This window comes from Hyalella azteca, unplaced genomic scaffold (assembly GCF_000764305.2).
Source record: "Hyalella azteca isolate HAZT.00-mixed unplaced genomic scaffold, Hazt_2.0.2 contig1345, whole genome shotgun sequence".
In the NCBI taxonomy this organism is placed as follows: domain Eukaryota; kingdom Metazoa; phylum Arthropoda; class Malacostraca; order Amphipoda; family Hyalellidae; genus Hyalella; species Hyalella azteca.
Window position 1 is genome coordinate 228,298 of NW_025931666.1, and position 16,347 is coordinate 244,644.

Sequence of the window (16,347 nt, forward strand, 5' to 3'; positions counted from 1 at the left end):
TATTTCAGCATCTTTCACCGCCCAGACATAAATAGATACTCAGGACGATTAGTTTAAGAGCGCTAAAAGTAAATAACAGTTCTCCAATGTAATAATTTCAATGAATTTGTATGGACCATACATCAGATAGCCACAAGATCCCGTTTCCTTGCATTAGGAGCTACCATGTTGCCACAATACAAAGTATAACATGCGAACGTTGTAATATTCCAGGCAAATTCTATTTACTCAATGAACGATTTCAACAGAAGCTGTTTCAGAAACGCATTATCTAAAACGTACATAAAAGGTTAATGAGAAGAAATTCATCGGATTAGTTTCCTTGAACGGTGCAGCAACACAAGCACACTCATCAGGGTCACACAGGTGCTTGCATCTACTTGAAAATCTTTCCTTGATTAAATTTACGTCCGTGAGAATCTTCTCCGATCCACTTGAAGTATTGGTCGACGAGCTTCTTGGTCTCGTCAGTGCCTGCGTCGAGCTTGCGCCACGTGTAGCTCTCGTAGTCGATCGTCCAATCTTCGGACAACTGAAATAAGAACGATACAAGGTGCTTTCAACATTGGATGAAGGTGAATTATTTTTCTTTTCATACATTTGATTAATATAACCAACGTGAACTCAATAAGTTAAATCCGTAAATCAAATTCACAGCACATCACTCAAGTGGTAATAGCCAAAAATATTCTTGGTTCTGCACTTCATTACATAAAATTTCTGGCACATATGATAACTCGTTTCACTTAAACTCTAGATCAAATGAATTAAACATCAAATCTGAGCGTATCACGACAATCCGATAGTCAGCTGTCGATAACCTAAAATAATGCGAAATTACTGTCTCAACATATTGCTTACCTTGCTTTATATCAAATCTACAGACACTAGAATTCAACTCAACACTAGAATTCAACTTACAAGTCCCACAAAATTGATGCTTTCAAAGCAGAATCAGATTTTTAAAGCATTCAAGTGCAAACCATGGGACACGCATGTTGCGCATGAAATACAAATAAGATCAGGGAGGTACAGCAGAAGACTCTCAGTGTAATATTACAAGATTAGGGATGTTTGTCATTAGCAGAGGTAGCAGGTGCGCGCTACATGTAGCGGTAGCGGCTCTACATTTAAGGCAATGTAGCGGTAGCGTCCGCTACATATTCAAGTAGCGATACGAGGTTTTGCCGCTACAGCGCTACCGCTACATTTATAGATAAAGCCTTTAGATTTTACTTAAGGGGACCGGCTACCCCATAACAAAACTTTTTTGTTTACAGACGGATCATTTTGAAACTTGGTACACATATGTAAAACAGAAATCTAAGACCTTTTTGTTCATGTAAATTAAAAAAAATGAAAGAAAACGTGGAATTAATAGAAAACGGCAAATAAGGGGTACTCTGAAAAGTTTATAACTTTTGCAAATCACTTGCTACAATGTCGAGACACATATCATTCGATTTGTAACAACAATATCTAGCGACTGTAGAGCCCCGATTTTTTTATTTTCCTCATCGTTTTTTTTCGCGTTCTTCCCATTTTTCCACATTTTTACCCCCCCACCTTCCTCCCCCTGCCATATATAAGTTAAACCAAGCACATAATAAAAAAAAGGCTTCTAGAGTCGCTAGGTACTGTTTTTTACAAATCGAATGGTATGTCTCTCATTGCCGTAGCTTAAAAACTGTTGGAGTTATAATTTTTTTAAAATGGCGTTTTTTTTATTTTTAAATTGTTCAGGGGAGCCAAATAAAGTAAAATTCATTGAAAACAGAAAAATATGACCAAAAAGTCTTGATATTGTAGCCCAAGCTTTCCCATTGCCAATTATTTGCATTCAAGGTACCAGCACGCGTCTTTAGACCTATTTATGTTCAATTTAACGTGAATAATAGGCTATAAATGGGACTTTTTATGTATAAATATATACATAAAATATTCATTTAACATAACTTTACAACTGCATTACGCAAAAACTATTGCATGAACATCCATGGTAGGTAGGTAGTAGCTTTGTTAAACGCGTCTTGTTTGTAGCTTTCAAACGAGTGCAAACACTTTGCAATTAACCCAAATAATGACATAAATACCATTTATTTGTAAATAATGATATAAAATGATCATTTTATAAAAGTTTAAGACTGAATAACACAAAAAAGTATTGCATGTACATCTATGGTAACGTAGTAGCTTTGTTGAAGGCGTCTCGTTTGTAGCTTTCAAACGAGTGCAAACACTTTGTAATTAACGAGAGTAATGATCTATATATACAGATTCTGAGATTTAATTCAAATAAATCTTTGTATATATTGTTAAAAAATGTTCAAATATATATATATTTTTAAAATTGTCTTACGCAAAAATTATAGCACGCACAGACATGCGGTAAACTGCGTTAGACGCGCCTTTTCAGCAGCTACAAAATGAGTCAAGAAAACGGTAAAGCCAAAATTTCCGATTTTTAGGGTAGCCGGTTCCCTTAATAGTATTAAATATTATTTAAAAACCAGCATGATACATACATAATATAAATTACAGAATAAAACTGTACGAAAGATTTCGGTGTAATGTTGTCAACATCAGCCTGTTACTAGTGTCAACATGTTAGTTGTTACTTGTTAAGTTGTTACCAGTTACCACTTACAGGTTTTTTCATCTTTCAGTTTGCTTACAGTTATTTTTACAGTTATTTTTATGTTTCACCTTCCCTACATGGATGTCTACTTTAAACTACCAATCTCAAAAATAATCCACATATATATACAAAAAAGATTGATTTTTATATGTATATGTGGATAATTTCTTAGATTGGTAGATTAAAGTTCACATCCATGTAGGGAAGGTAAAACATAAAAATAACTGTAACTTTTATTTACTGTATCAACCCTGGAGTAACCCATACTAGTTCGGTTAAGTTAATTGTAATAAAGTTGCATTGATATGTTTTAAAAATGTTTTATTATCATTAAATGTTAATGAGTAAATCCCAATAGCAGAACAATAAATATTTAGAGATTTCCAATAATTTTGGCCATTGTAGCGGCTAATGTAGCGCGCTACATTTTACTGTAGCGGTAGCGGTAGCGCCCGTTACAATCTAGTGGGTGCAGCGGTAGCGGTAGCGCCCGCTACATTTAGAGCATGTAGCGGTAGCGGTATCGCCGCTACATTTCCAAGTAGCGCTGCCCAGCTCTGGTCATTAGATAAGAGAGGTTTGTCATTACAGGATTTGAGGTTTGTCATTAGAGTTTGGCCCTGACAGCACGAGGAATATTTGCGTTTGATTTACCGGGAAGGCAAGCTCCTGTCCTCTCCAGACCCAGACGCCAGAGATGGTGTTATCGCCGTCAGTGCCAAAGACACAGACGGAGGCGAAAGCGTTGTTGCGAAGCTTGTCGAGTCGCTGGAACATACCACTCACCAGGTTGCACGACATAAAGATCTTAGAGAGCTCTTCGGGAAATCTGCACAGAAAAGAGTTACCAGAACTCGCTTGAACACTTCAAAGTTCTCAATACATGATCTGAGACCTACTTATTTCTAGAGGCAACAGTTTCTTGAAATTGGAGTATGAATTTCTCAAATTCTGCGGTGAATGAGATAGATAATCCACATTCCACACAAGGGTTGAGAAATATAAGAATTTATTTTATTAAGATAGGGGCTTCTCATGCAGTATAATTACGTTTCATGTGAATTTGACCAGGTCTTCTGTTCAGCTTAAAGTTTTGATTGAGGACTGAACAATTGAAGTTTCTAATGTAAGTTAGAAATTAAACGTTTCGAATTTTTAGCTGGAATATGTCTCGATTGCAAAAAATCTAGAAGATGCATTGATAGGTAATTTAACTGGTCACTTACACTGCGAGTCAAGGCCCCAACAACTGTATGGAGGCAGGAACGAACACGAGAAACCCCTCTATTTTCAATTTTATAACGTCTGAGAGGAAACTATGGAATACACTCGCAGAGAAAGACGAGCTCGATTAAAATAATTGCATTAGTGTTGTTAGTGTAGTGTCAATTGAAACGATATTCTTCGTTTTAGGTTTGGGTATCATAATACACGAGAGTCGATGAAATGAAAATTTTGAAATGCATACATCCATCATAAAGCATGGAAGAGAATTTGCAACGTTTCGCCCTTGTTCAGACGTTTCCAGTAAGAGTCAGATTAGATTACACTTTATATAAGCAATAATTTGGTCGATGCCTCTGTTCAATGGTAGCCGCGATTCAGTGATGCGCTGCAACAAATGCACCTACGACATACCACAAAAAATTAGTGTGATAAACAGCTGCAAGAAAAGACGAAGCACGAATATAACTTCAATCACTCACTTGTACTCGCCGAACCAAATAGAGTAGTGCTCCTTGTCGAACTTCTCCCAGAAGTAAGGGACTGACTTCTCCTCCTCGTTATTGGAATAGAATCTCTTGAAGTCATCCAGATTGAACGAACTGAAGAAACAAAGTTAATGAAAATTTATACATAAACTTGATCAGCATATAGAAAAAAATTCAATGAATCCAAATTTCAAAGGCTTTAACAAAAATATCATGACCAGGAATGGATTTCTATGTACCCGGTTTGTTTTTCAGGTACCAATGAACTGGGCGAGAATAATATTCATGACGCGCGGAGTTCCAATAATTAATTATTAATTAAAAATTTTTCAGTATCTTTTCACACTGTAATGCATAAAAATATAACTCAGTACTCACTGCAGTGAGTGACAGAGCGCATTTTCTCGACGAAAACTTGAGATCACGGACGGACGGACAGACAGAATGAGAAAATGCGCTAAAAAAAGTGTTAAACATGGTGCTATCAAACTTAGTACCCGTACCCAAATTATATACTTGTAAATATTGTATACTCTACCTGTATTTGATTGCTTTTCGTCAATTGCTCTTTTGCATGCATAATAAGATCGAGTTACTCAACGAGACGGGCGTTTCAAGAAATGTGACAAGAAATAACTCAGCTTACGAGAGCAGCTTACATCCACAATGAGCTCACCCTGCGGGAAGCGCAGCCAGAGGATCCTTCGGCTTGGGTGCAGGAGCAGGTTCCTCTTCAGGTTCCTTGGCTTCCTTGGCAGGTTTATCCTTCTTCTCTGGCTTTTCTTGCTTCTTTTCCTTCTTGGGAGCTGCATCACCAGACTTGAGCTTGCCTTGCACCTCAGCAAACTTTTTGTTGTCAAACGTGAGCATCTTGGAGCAGAGCTCAAAGTTGCCTATGACAGCCTTCACTTGAGGCTGGTTGATCATTGTGGTAAACCAACGATTCAAGTTCTGGTACGGCGCACGGAACGAAGGCTCTAGAACGTGCTGAAATTAAAATTACCATTTGGTTGTTATGAATGGCCGACAAAATTTACACGGGCTATCCGACCACTTGTCGCCAAATATAAAACAGAACATCATGTTTTTAACGGAAGAGACTTGGTGCTTCTTGTACCACATTCTATTAGTGAAACAATTTATCAGAGTCCGACCCGCTACCGTCAATTGTGACGAAAGTATTGCTTTAAAAGCTTAATACCTACGTCACATTAAAAATGCTTTGCTCGGTGACCCAAGACTTTACCATTATCTAGTTCATTCGTTGTCTATTAAAAATACATCGATCATTATCAATAGATAAAAACAAAAAATCCTATAATTGGTAAAAAAACATCTGCCCTATTCAGTAGCTACAAGTCAACATCCGACATTTAGAATAAAGCTTCTAGACCGAATTGACGAAAAAGCAAACTAGTTACCTGGTAGAGTTGTAGTAAGGTGCAGGCAACTGAAATATCGGCTAGAGAGATGCGTTCGCCAACTAAGTAAGTCCTGGTCAGGAGATGGGAATTGAGTAGGGACAGGAACTTCTTGACGTCCTCTTTGGCGCGGTCATTGGAGCCTTTGTTGAAGGGCATGAGACCCAGACACGGGAACACCCACGTGCATGAAGCAGGGAGTAGTTCAACCTCTGCAATAGAATAGGGAAGGCTTATGAAGGTGTTTGGAAATGCTCTATATCAGTATTCCATTCTGACGTAAAAATAATAATTCAACTCGGCACACCAACGTCAGCAATTACAAACGCTCCCGCCACACTGGATCCCGTACATGTCAACAAGCAAGACGCATGCTCGATTCTGCAAAATGGTTAAAAAGACCGAGCAGTTACAAAATTTCCACTTAAAGTCCAAGCAGTCAGCCGGGGGCAAAAAGCCATTTGGACATGAAGGGGCGGTAGATGGTGATGAAATATCAGCATTATAGACGCTGATATAATAGATCAAATATCGCAGATGTAGGGGTTCCAGAACAACAAATCCCAATGCAAAACAGATCTGCAATTATCCTGATATAGACACACCAAGATCCAATTTTGGTGTAGAAGATGTCACCTCAGAGACGTTCACTCATCTTTACTCTTGCCGTTCATGCCAAAGTTATTATATTGCACAAGTTTCATGCAAACTTTCAAGTAGACAAAACCTTAAAGAGTGAAATGTGTTTGTATTATATTAATTATTTAAAAATAAAATACACTTCACAGAATAGTTTTTTTTTCAATATCAGAAGAATTGTCTCAACCAACAAAGAATTTACTGTGAATTTCTAAATAATACTAAGAACTTAGATACATAAATTTAAATAAAAATCAAGTAACTTTTTTTCTGTAGTTCTCTGAATTTACAGCAATGATTGCCTTCGGAATTGTTTGGAGGAAATCTTTAGTGATATAATATTAAGCTCTTAAATTCAGAGACAAGATTGTCAGGATAAACAAAGAATTTTAAATATCATCCATCGAAAGACATAAATATTGAGGATTTGCAAGAATGAGTAGGCAGTATGTAAAGCAGGATCCAAGGAAATTTTTTTGCCTAATGGCGCGGGGTGCAACCCAAGTTACCTACACTACCTCATGTTAAGATAACAGAATCTCTCAATTCAAAACGAGTTTGGAACATCGCGAGTTCCGATCCGGTCTCATTTTCACATAACTACATTAATAATATGAAAATGTGGAGCAACGTTAAAAATCAATGCAATTGCCGTTCACTACAGTTAACAACCATACAAATCTAACCACAATCAACAGCTGAAATGTTAGCATCAAAAAGCAATGCACCAAGAAATGAGGAAACTTCATGTAAATTTGCAAACAACAAATATTAGAATATAGGTTACATGCTGCAGAAAAATAAAAAAAATTCACACGTCAGCTACGAGGCTTTCAGCCAAGAGGTTCAAGTAACACCGCATTTTACGACCGCTTACCTGCGAAGGAGATCCACTGAAGGATGAAAACGAATAATGCATGGATGAATATAATGCATGGATGAATATAATGCATGGATGAATATAATGCATGGATGCATATAATGCATGGATGAATATAATGCATGTTTGTAATACTATTGTATGAAACAATTATGGGCATATCATTTGTTGATGCCACTAAAACACCAGCATTTTCATAGTGTAGGCGATCGCCTCTGCTAGCAGAGGCTGGACATAGGCTATGCATGTCCTGTGTGTAGTAGTCCTTGAACTCAAGATAAAATAATGTAATTAAGTTTAAACCCAAATTTTCCGCAAAAAAATGCAAGTCACACCGCATTTTACGACCGCTTACCTGCGAAGGAAATCCACTGGAGGATGAGCGCCTGGTCTGCAGTGCTCTTGCCACGCAGCTGCTCATTGGCGACGGCATAGGCGATGGCATTGCTGTCAAAGATGAGCTCACCATTACTGCCCTCAAATGCAGGCACCTGCAAACAAATGAGTCAAGCATAGGAGCATCAGCATACATAATTACCTACCTTCAAGTGGGGTGACTGCAGCCACCACTACAACAGAAACAAATGGCAGCAAAACAAAATAATAAACGTTGGCCAAAGTCACCCCAGTCACTTTGGCCAACATTTATTACCTATTTATTTTGCTGCCATTTGTTTCTGTTGTAGTGGTGGCCGAAGTCACCCCACATGACGGCACAAGGCTAAGGCTGTCATCACATTGCTAACAGTACAATATAAATGTAGAAAATATATAACCATTTCCGAATGAAAGATACTAGAGGCTGACCAACTTCATAAACAAGAATAGGGCTATTGTGTGAATAAATTATTGATAGTTGAACTCAAGTAACTTAGCTCACTTTAAATTAACTACAAATACCAGGATCTATCATGATATCCGGAAGTAAATTAAATTATAGCCTAACAAACAATTGCTTACCTTGCCCAATGGGAATTTCGCTAGAAATGCATCGGTTTTATTAGTGACACCAAACTGGAAGTTAGGGTCAACCTTGACTTGTGCACCACTGTACTGGGCAGCAATGAGCACCTTGAATGCTCGGAAGTTTTCTGGGTAAGTGTACAAAGTCTGCAAAAAAAATATTCTTATTAAAATCAAATTCATGGAAAATTAGAAAAGAATATTCTGGTCCAAACACATGAAAATACGACTGGCATACCAGACTAGATATGTAGTCTGCTCAAGAATTATTTCTATGCCTACAATGTAAAACCAGGATGAGCAGCTTGATAGCTTAATCTAGCCTTTAACTTAATCTAGCTCTTCATAAATCTAGCCAACAGCAGTAAAATGACATTGCAATTCCATTTTGTGCGTGTTCATGTGATTTCAACATGTGCTTAGAATCAGAGATAGGCCACAAAATGTTACTTGTCAAGAAACAAAGAAATTGTTTAAACGCGGCTGTTAGCTTTCAGATTTAATATGCAAAGTGGTGCCAAATATATTTTACCTCAAAAATTTAATGTCACTTGTTCTTGTCACAATTAAATTGTTGCTGTTTTGGCCTGAATGTTTAGAAATAATACATCTAATTACTAAATGAAATCAAGGAAGCACCAGCTTCATTACATTTTTATAGGTACACAATTAAGTGATAATTATCCCAAGGATGGAAGAGGTGGTAGAACAGAGCCAAGATGGATCCTTAATGATGCCACACATAAAATAACAGTAAATTTCCAGTGTTTCAATACACTAAGGCAACTGTATATATCTGTTCATTCCTCACACCATTCCATTCCCAGACATAGAATAATCTACTTTTTCCACTGTGAATATAGTTTTCTTGCAAGATACTAAATTTAAAATGTGTTAAATTAAGTTTGAAGCCATGAGATTTCAGAGACTGAAAAGGAGTAGAAAATTTTTCATCTAGCAGCATCCATTTATGAGGCTGAAACCCTCATTTTTTAATAAGGTAGCCTTGCTCCAAAATCCTGTCGTTTATGTTATTCAGAATAGTTGTTGCTGAAAACTCTTGTATTTTAGTTTTAGACTGAAAATTATGGAGTTTGCAAATCAGCACCTGGTGCAGAATATACCGTCAACCGGGGCTACTCGGGACGGTTTCGAGCGTTTTTTGTTAATAACTTCTTACAATGAAACATTTCATAAACAAGTTTAGGCTCATTTTATAGCTCTTTGCGAGGGCTATCGAATGGCATCTTCAAAAAAATTCCATTAATGAGATAGGCAAAATTTGCCAATTACGTTTTCAAGCCGACACCTGGGTGCAACTTTTATGTAGGTATAATTTTTTAATACGGCGAATTTTTTTTTTTTGCTACAGACCTTAGCAGAAGTAACTTTTCAAAACAGCGTTTTTCACCATTTTTTTCAGGAATTTTTCAAGGCTAGTAAATGTCGTATTTTTTGACTGCCTTTATACTACATAGATAGGAAAAATGTTGACGTTTACGCCACTATATTTAGTTTTGCAATATTCAAATTAGTTTTGCTACTATAACAGTTTTACGCCGTGTCGGAGGTGCGTACCGAGTTTCCCCGCCAGTCCCTAGTTGCCCCGGTAGACGGTATCTAGCTTCCAAGCTGAAGCTAAAGCATACCGTAAAATGGGGTAACTTAGACTCCCAGGGAAACTTAGACCCACTTTTTGTTTTTTTAACAAAAACCCCCAAAACTCAAAAACTATTTGACATAGAAAAATTTTGTCAATGGGCATTAAAGGCCTAATACTGAGGCTACATAACACAATAGAAAAATTTAAAAAGTTTGCATATCTAATAGGTTGAAAAATTAAAAATGTGACCCACAAAAAAGCTATTATTCAAAGCCTGTCGGAGAACCCCCTCCAATTTTTCCATTTTTTGGTAAAATAACTCCAGGTTTTGATGCATTGTAGTAGAACTCTTCTAGTTACATGCAAATGAAAAATTTTAGGAAGTGTCATTGTTTGCAAATGAGGGGCACTGCCCCCCAATGGGGAAACTTAGACCGCCTAATGTCAGCCCTGACAGGGTAACATAGACCGGCTTGGAAATTAATTTAAAATTATCATATATAATATATTTCATGTTTGATACACCTATTATGTTGTTTCTCTATGTTTCAGACTCTACAGTCTTATATATGGTAATTTTTGCTTGTTTTCAAGCCGGTCAATATTACCCCTTCACGGCTGACATTAGGTGGTCAGAGTTCCCCCATTCGGGGATGGCACCCCCCATTTTCAAACTATGACACTTTCCTCAAATTTGTCATTTGCATATGTAACTAGTAGAGTTCTACTACAATGCAGCAAAACCTGGAGTTATTTTACCAAAAAATATAATTGATTTTACCACCCGGTCTAAGATACCCCAAGCGCTGGGGTAACATAGACCATCACTTTTTTTTAAATTCCATAAAAACTATGAGATGCAGGAGCCAGCAATTTATGGTGAGGGAACCTAGAGTATAGACCTGTATTTTGCAGGTTTCAATTCAAGTTTAATTTAGCGAGTAAAAAAATGGCATCATATAAAAAAAAGTGGTCTAAGTCACTCCATTTTAGGGTACCTGCCATTTTTGGTACCTCCAACTGGGGTGACTTTGGCCACAACTACAACAGAAACAAATTGCATCAAAACAAAATAATAAAATGTTGGCCAGTGACTAGGGTGACTTTGGCCAATGTTTATTAGCGCATTTTCACATTCATGGAAAAAAGGCGCTATTGTGCTCGTTATGTCCGTCCCACAGTCCATGACCACGTTTTTGTTGACAAGAAAATGCACTCTTTGTCACTCACTGCAGTGAGTTGCGAGTTATATATATTTTTTTTTGCTGTCATTTGTTTCTGTTGTAGTTGTGGCCAAAGTCACCCCAGTTGATGGTACTGCAATATTCCTGCTAGATGAATTACCACCTATTAAATTGTTAAAAGTGCATAATCATGACAAGTTTTTTAATGTATTGCAATTTGGCATTTTGGAGCAACGAGATTTTAGTAACAAGCAGAAAAATTTCCATCCTGATAAGTACTACAAAAATAAAAAAAATTGGCAGTGAAGTATCACACTTCCAACAGAAATTTCTCTATTCAAAATTTTTTGTTCAACAGACAGCTGGCCCACAGCAATGGAACACTGATCTTGACTGATGTATCTAAAAGTGCCAATTACAACAGAAAACTGACACACATCTCTGAATGGTTTTTCATGGCTGAAAAGTCAATCAACTGCAGTTCTGGCAAGTGGGAGAATAGTGGCAAACCAGTGATGTCATAAAATCAACTCATTTTCAAGTTACTCATTTACTCAAGATTTAAACAAATATCTTGCGAAGCCTATGATAATGCTGGTATCCATGATACTTTGCTCTCAAGTTTTTTAGTACTTTTACTATAACAATAGGGAGTAGGCTAGCCTATGGACTTAAAATTGAACTTTAGGAAGAGTCTAAAAACTCTGCTTTGCCACAATAAATTATAATATATATTTTTTGTGCCTGTCCAATTGCAACCTGCTATAGGGTAAACACACCATATTTTGACACCTTAAGGACGTAGCAAGAAATAAATGGCTATAAATAGATCACCGTATGCACCAGCAATGAGGAAACAAAACGTCACAAACGGTTGCCATATTTAATTAAGCCTTTACAATTCAAATCTACAAAATTGCTGAATTCCGACAGTGTGACTAAATGCGGCATATTAGAAGCGGCAGCGCTCCTAAATCATAATTTGTAATTCCGACACCCTGTGTCAGAATTAGTTTTCACGTGTCTAAAACCATCTCTTAAATCAATCATCTATTAATTTATTCACCACTTAAAATCAGCATTCAGCAAATACATGTATACTTTAAGTTAAAGGATTCCTAATATATTCAGCAACTTATTTAAAAGTCTCAAACCATAATATTCTTTCTACACTAACAGTTTCATCACTATTTAGGAAAACAAAGTCAACTGTCAAGTTTTATACGTGATTCGACGTTTCTCACTAGCTGACTTTGACTTTTGCTCTGCGTATCTCAACATTTACCGCTAGACCTAGTGTTTTGCTGAAATCTTGCGTGCAATAGTATGACGTCACTTTTTCAACCATCTACGCATGCATGGAAGTAAGACCAAGCTTAATATAAAGGAAAAAGTTGACTTGGTTGAGGAATGTGGGAATTACCCACAGTGTCAGAATATGGCGTGTTTACCCTAGCTTGCCCTGCTGGCAACGTGGTGAGTGCTGGGTGGCCCACCCAGCACTCACCACTTTGAGCTGCCCCACCCAGGGTGGGGCAGCTCAAAAACTTAAATTGTGCACACTGCACACAATTGGATAAACCAATAAAGCAGCAGATTTTCCATTACCTTAAAAAACATGAGGTCTGGTATACATACCTAGTCTCTTGCTGGTCAGTGGTGAATGATGAATGGTTAATACTCAATAGGCCTACACGCCTACTTAAGGGGACCGGCTACCCTCCGGAAAAACTTCTACAGTTATCATCCGATCATCATGAAACTTCACATACATACGTAAAATGTAAAAAAATAACATTTTGTTTGTATGAATTTTTTGAAAAAATTGATAGAAAACGTGAAATTCATAGAAAACGGACAAAAACGGGTACTACAGAATATCTATCTCCTACAACATCCAGACACATATCATCCGATTTGTAAAGACCATATCTATTGACCTAACCATCGCTTTTTTTCATTTTCCCCATATTTTTTTATTTATGCGCGTTTTTCCCATTTTTTCACTTTTTTCACCCCCTCCCCCCCTTCTCCCCCATTTATATGACGATCCATGCACAAATTCAAAAAAAGCAATGGCCACGTCGATAAATATGGTCTTTATGAATCAAATGATATAACTCTCATTGCTGTAGCTTAAAAACTGTAGGAGGAGATAGGTTTTCCGTGACAATAAGTTGAACTTTTCAAACTTTTCAGGACGGCGCGACAAAGTCCCGTGCGCCTCGAAATAGGCACTCAATGTAGCATGGATACCAAACTACAGGCTTCTGTAGCTTAATCCACTCAAGGATAGTAGCAGCAACTTGTAGCGCACCTCTACGAGACTACGTACAATGTTAGGAGGGTAACTGAGCTCAGATGCCAGATACACCAAGATATGTAATGTAGTCTTGCCGCTGTGATTTTCTTAGGTCTATTTAGATAAGGAACTCCACCCTCCGCCCCCCATCAAAGCCCGGCCATCTGCGTCAATATTGCCGTACATGGATCGCAGTAGTATCGTTGGAAAGCTCAGAATGTCAGCTTTAAGATGAGACTAAGCATATAACTGCAGCACAACTCAAGTAGAAACTATATTCAAAGATTTCAGCAGCTAATTACTTTATATCTAATTACTTAAAGAACTCTCCCACCCGCTTCCCTTTAAAGAGACGTCATGAACGTAAATATTGGCGTACCTACAGCGATGGCAGTGGTACCATTGGAAAGAGCAGAATTCCAGCTTTCAGATGAGATCAAAAACCAAAAAACGCCAAAATTGAAAATTTTAGGGTAGCCAGTCCCCATAATAGTCATATTGGCCAATGGCCAGTCAAAAAATATTTAGGCTACCTGCTAATTGCTATCACGCCAGGCATGAACATAGCCTAGTGACAAACCACAAATTTTTTAGAATCAGTTCATTTTTAATTTCCTCATAGGCTCATTTACACATGATTTAAACCAATTTCTTATGTACTATGATAATGCAGGTATCCAGATTCCAGGATACTTTACTGGTCTAGGTACATGTAGGACTAAAAAATGAACTTGAGGGAGAGTCTAAAAAAACTCTCTGCTTTGCCACTATGGGCATGAATGAATTAAAACAAAATTTAGCTAGCTATAGCCTATAGGCCCATTTTCAATGAAGAAAAAATTCAACAGATGCATAAATCCACCACCCACAGTCACTGAGTCACAGAGGTTAGGTATCCATTAGGTATGTTGTACATAAGCAATTTAGCAGATGCAAAATTGAAGTAGGCCTATGATAATTTTTTCTAAAACACATTGGTTCTATAAGGACCTAACACACAAATAGAAGCTCAGAAAAAAGAATTGCCTTGCTGGAAGTAGGTGAAATTTTTAGTCAATTCTCTAGAACCAACATTAGCATGAGCCACGAAGCACAGATTAGAGATCGAAAGCAAATATTAATTTTCAATGAATACAAGCCACGTGCAACTTGTTGTTTTTCATAAAATTAATGTTGTATGTAATAAATTTGTAAGATCACTACTGACACTACATATGGTAATAAATATTTTGCTTTGAGGGCAAGGGTTTAACCAGGTAGCTAATTTCGCTCAAAGCCGCACACAAGACACAACCACGGTACCACCTCCATCACGTCTCCGATGACAACGAGTCGTCGGAGGTGCCAAACAGCCAGTAAAAATCCACAGTGGCATAAATACTGATAACATTTTTGATGAAACGGAATTAACACGAGGAAGACATATCATTTTGGTCATTCAATAACTAACTCACCCCTGATGCAGACATTTTCGCTGCGGTCCGGGGGCGAAGGGAGCACAGGGGTGGCGAGCCTGACAGCTGCTGTTGCCACAAAGAGATGTTGAATTCCAGGGTTACAAATCACAGCATGCAAATTCTCGTGTACAAGAAATTGCATTAGCGATTGGTACTGACGACAGAAGAGACTCTCAATAAATAAATTTCAATAATATGTTTCACTTTCTCTTCAGCAAAAGCACGCATTCCTGTTACTAATACAGAATATTTTCATTTATATTGGATGAACATCTGGAGCAGTTTATGGAAACATATGAATTTGACAGGTTTTCTGAGAAAGGATTCAGAGCAATTAGTTCTACAACAAAGAATTAAACATTATCTGAGAGTAGCCACTTAGACATAACCGTATAGTAATAGTTTCATCGAAAAGTTTTGATTGTTGTTTGCACAAAATTCAATTTCATCTACCCACAAAACGCAATTCATACCCACACAATGTATGAATTGCGTACCTTCTTTTATTTTTCATGTCAACTGCATATACCGAGTGAAGTAGAATTTGTATTCGATCTGTAGTAATGTCTCCTATTAAATTACTGATCTGACTAGACTTTTGCGTTTGGTATATTTTTGTCATTCGATACGAGATGAGACTGGACAGGAGGGTTTGTCCCGGTTAGCAATAAAAACCGGGACAATTTTCAGCACTTAAGGTGAATTCCTGGGCAATATCAAGAAGAGGCGTCCTTTAAAAAAAGAGTTTTAAAGTTCCAGGAATTTTAATTTTTTATGATAATATAATAATAACAGGGTGCGCCACAGAAACTTACTTATTTGAAAGGTCGATAAAAACAAAAGTACTTCAGTTATTGCTTTAAATTTTTTTCTATCCGAGAAAACAGTATCCCAAATTTTTTTCATACAGTTTTGAAAATTATATCTCATAAATGACGGCCTCCATTGCGCATAAACTAATGAAGTCGCTTTTTTCATAATGGTTTCCACTATATGCAGCATATCAATCGGTATTTTGGCAATGACGTCGCGAATGTTGTTCTTGAGGTGTGCTATGGTCCGTGGTCGATCGACATAAACCAGAAATTTCAAATATCCCCATAAAAAGAAATCGCATGGAGTCAAACCTGGAGAGCGTGGCGGCCATTGGAGATCGCCTCTGATGAGGCGGTCGGGGGAATGTTGTCGCAACAAATTCATCGAGTCTCGTGCTGTGTGTGCTGTGGCTCCATCATGCTGAAACCACACGTTCCTAAAGTTCATTTCTTCGAGTCTTGGAAGAAAAAGTTCCTCGATCATGTTCCTGTAACGAGCTCCATTAACGGTAACTGCGCGTTCGTTTTCTTAAAAAATAAGGACCAATTATTCCCATTACCGACGTCGCACACCAGACAGTAACTCGCTCACAGTTAAGTGGCTTCTGGTGAAACTCACGTGGATTTACACCACACCAATAACGCATGTTTAGCTTGTTAACGCAGCCGGAAATGTGAAATTGAGCCTCGCCACTGAAAAAAACGACCGCGTATTCTGGCAGGTTGTCAACCA

General features: G+C 37.6%; 1 protein-coding gene across 1 annotated transcript; it reads right to left on the reverse strand.

The window, feature by feature from the left end:
* Positions 1-304: 304 nt before the first annotated feature.
* On the reverse strand, positions 305-14,881 carry LOC108675874 (elongation factor 1-gamma). The gene is made up of 8 exons (XM_018163921.2): positions 14,797-14,881; positions 8,251-8,400; positions 7,646-7,781; positions 5,772-5,983; positions 5,027-5,337; positions 4,345-4,464; positions 3,293-3,467; positions 305-532 (listed from the first exon to the last, which is right to left on the reverse strand). The coding sequence occupies exons 1-8, from the start codon at positions 14,809-14,811 to the stop codon at positions 377-379; spliced, it is 1,275 nt and encodes a 424-aa protein (XP_018019410.1). The 5' UTR covers positions 14,812-14,881; the 3' UTR covers positions 305-376.
* Positions 14,882-16,347: the final 1,466 nt, after the last annotated feature.

Bases quoted from the DNA above. Each gene is read 5' to 3' on its own strand.
- LOC108675874 (XM_018163921.2), bottom strand. The intron at 5,984-7,645 runs GTAAGCGGTCGT...ATTCTATTGCAG, and splicing joins CCAGTGGATTTCCTTCGCAG to AGGTTGAACTACTCCCTGCT. The intron at 533-3,292 runs GTAAATCAAACG...TTCTTATTTCAG, and splicing joins GACAGGAGCTTGCCTTCCCG to TTGTCCGAAGATTGGACGAT.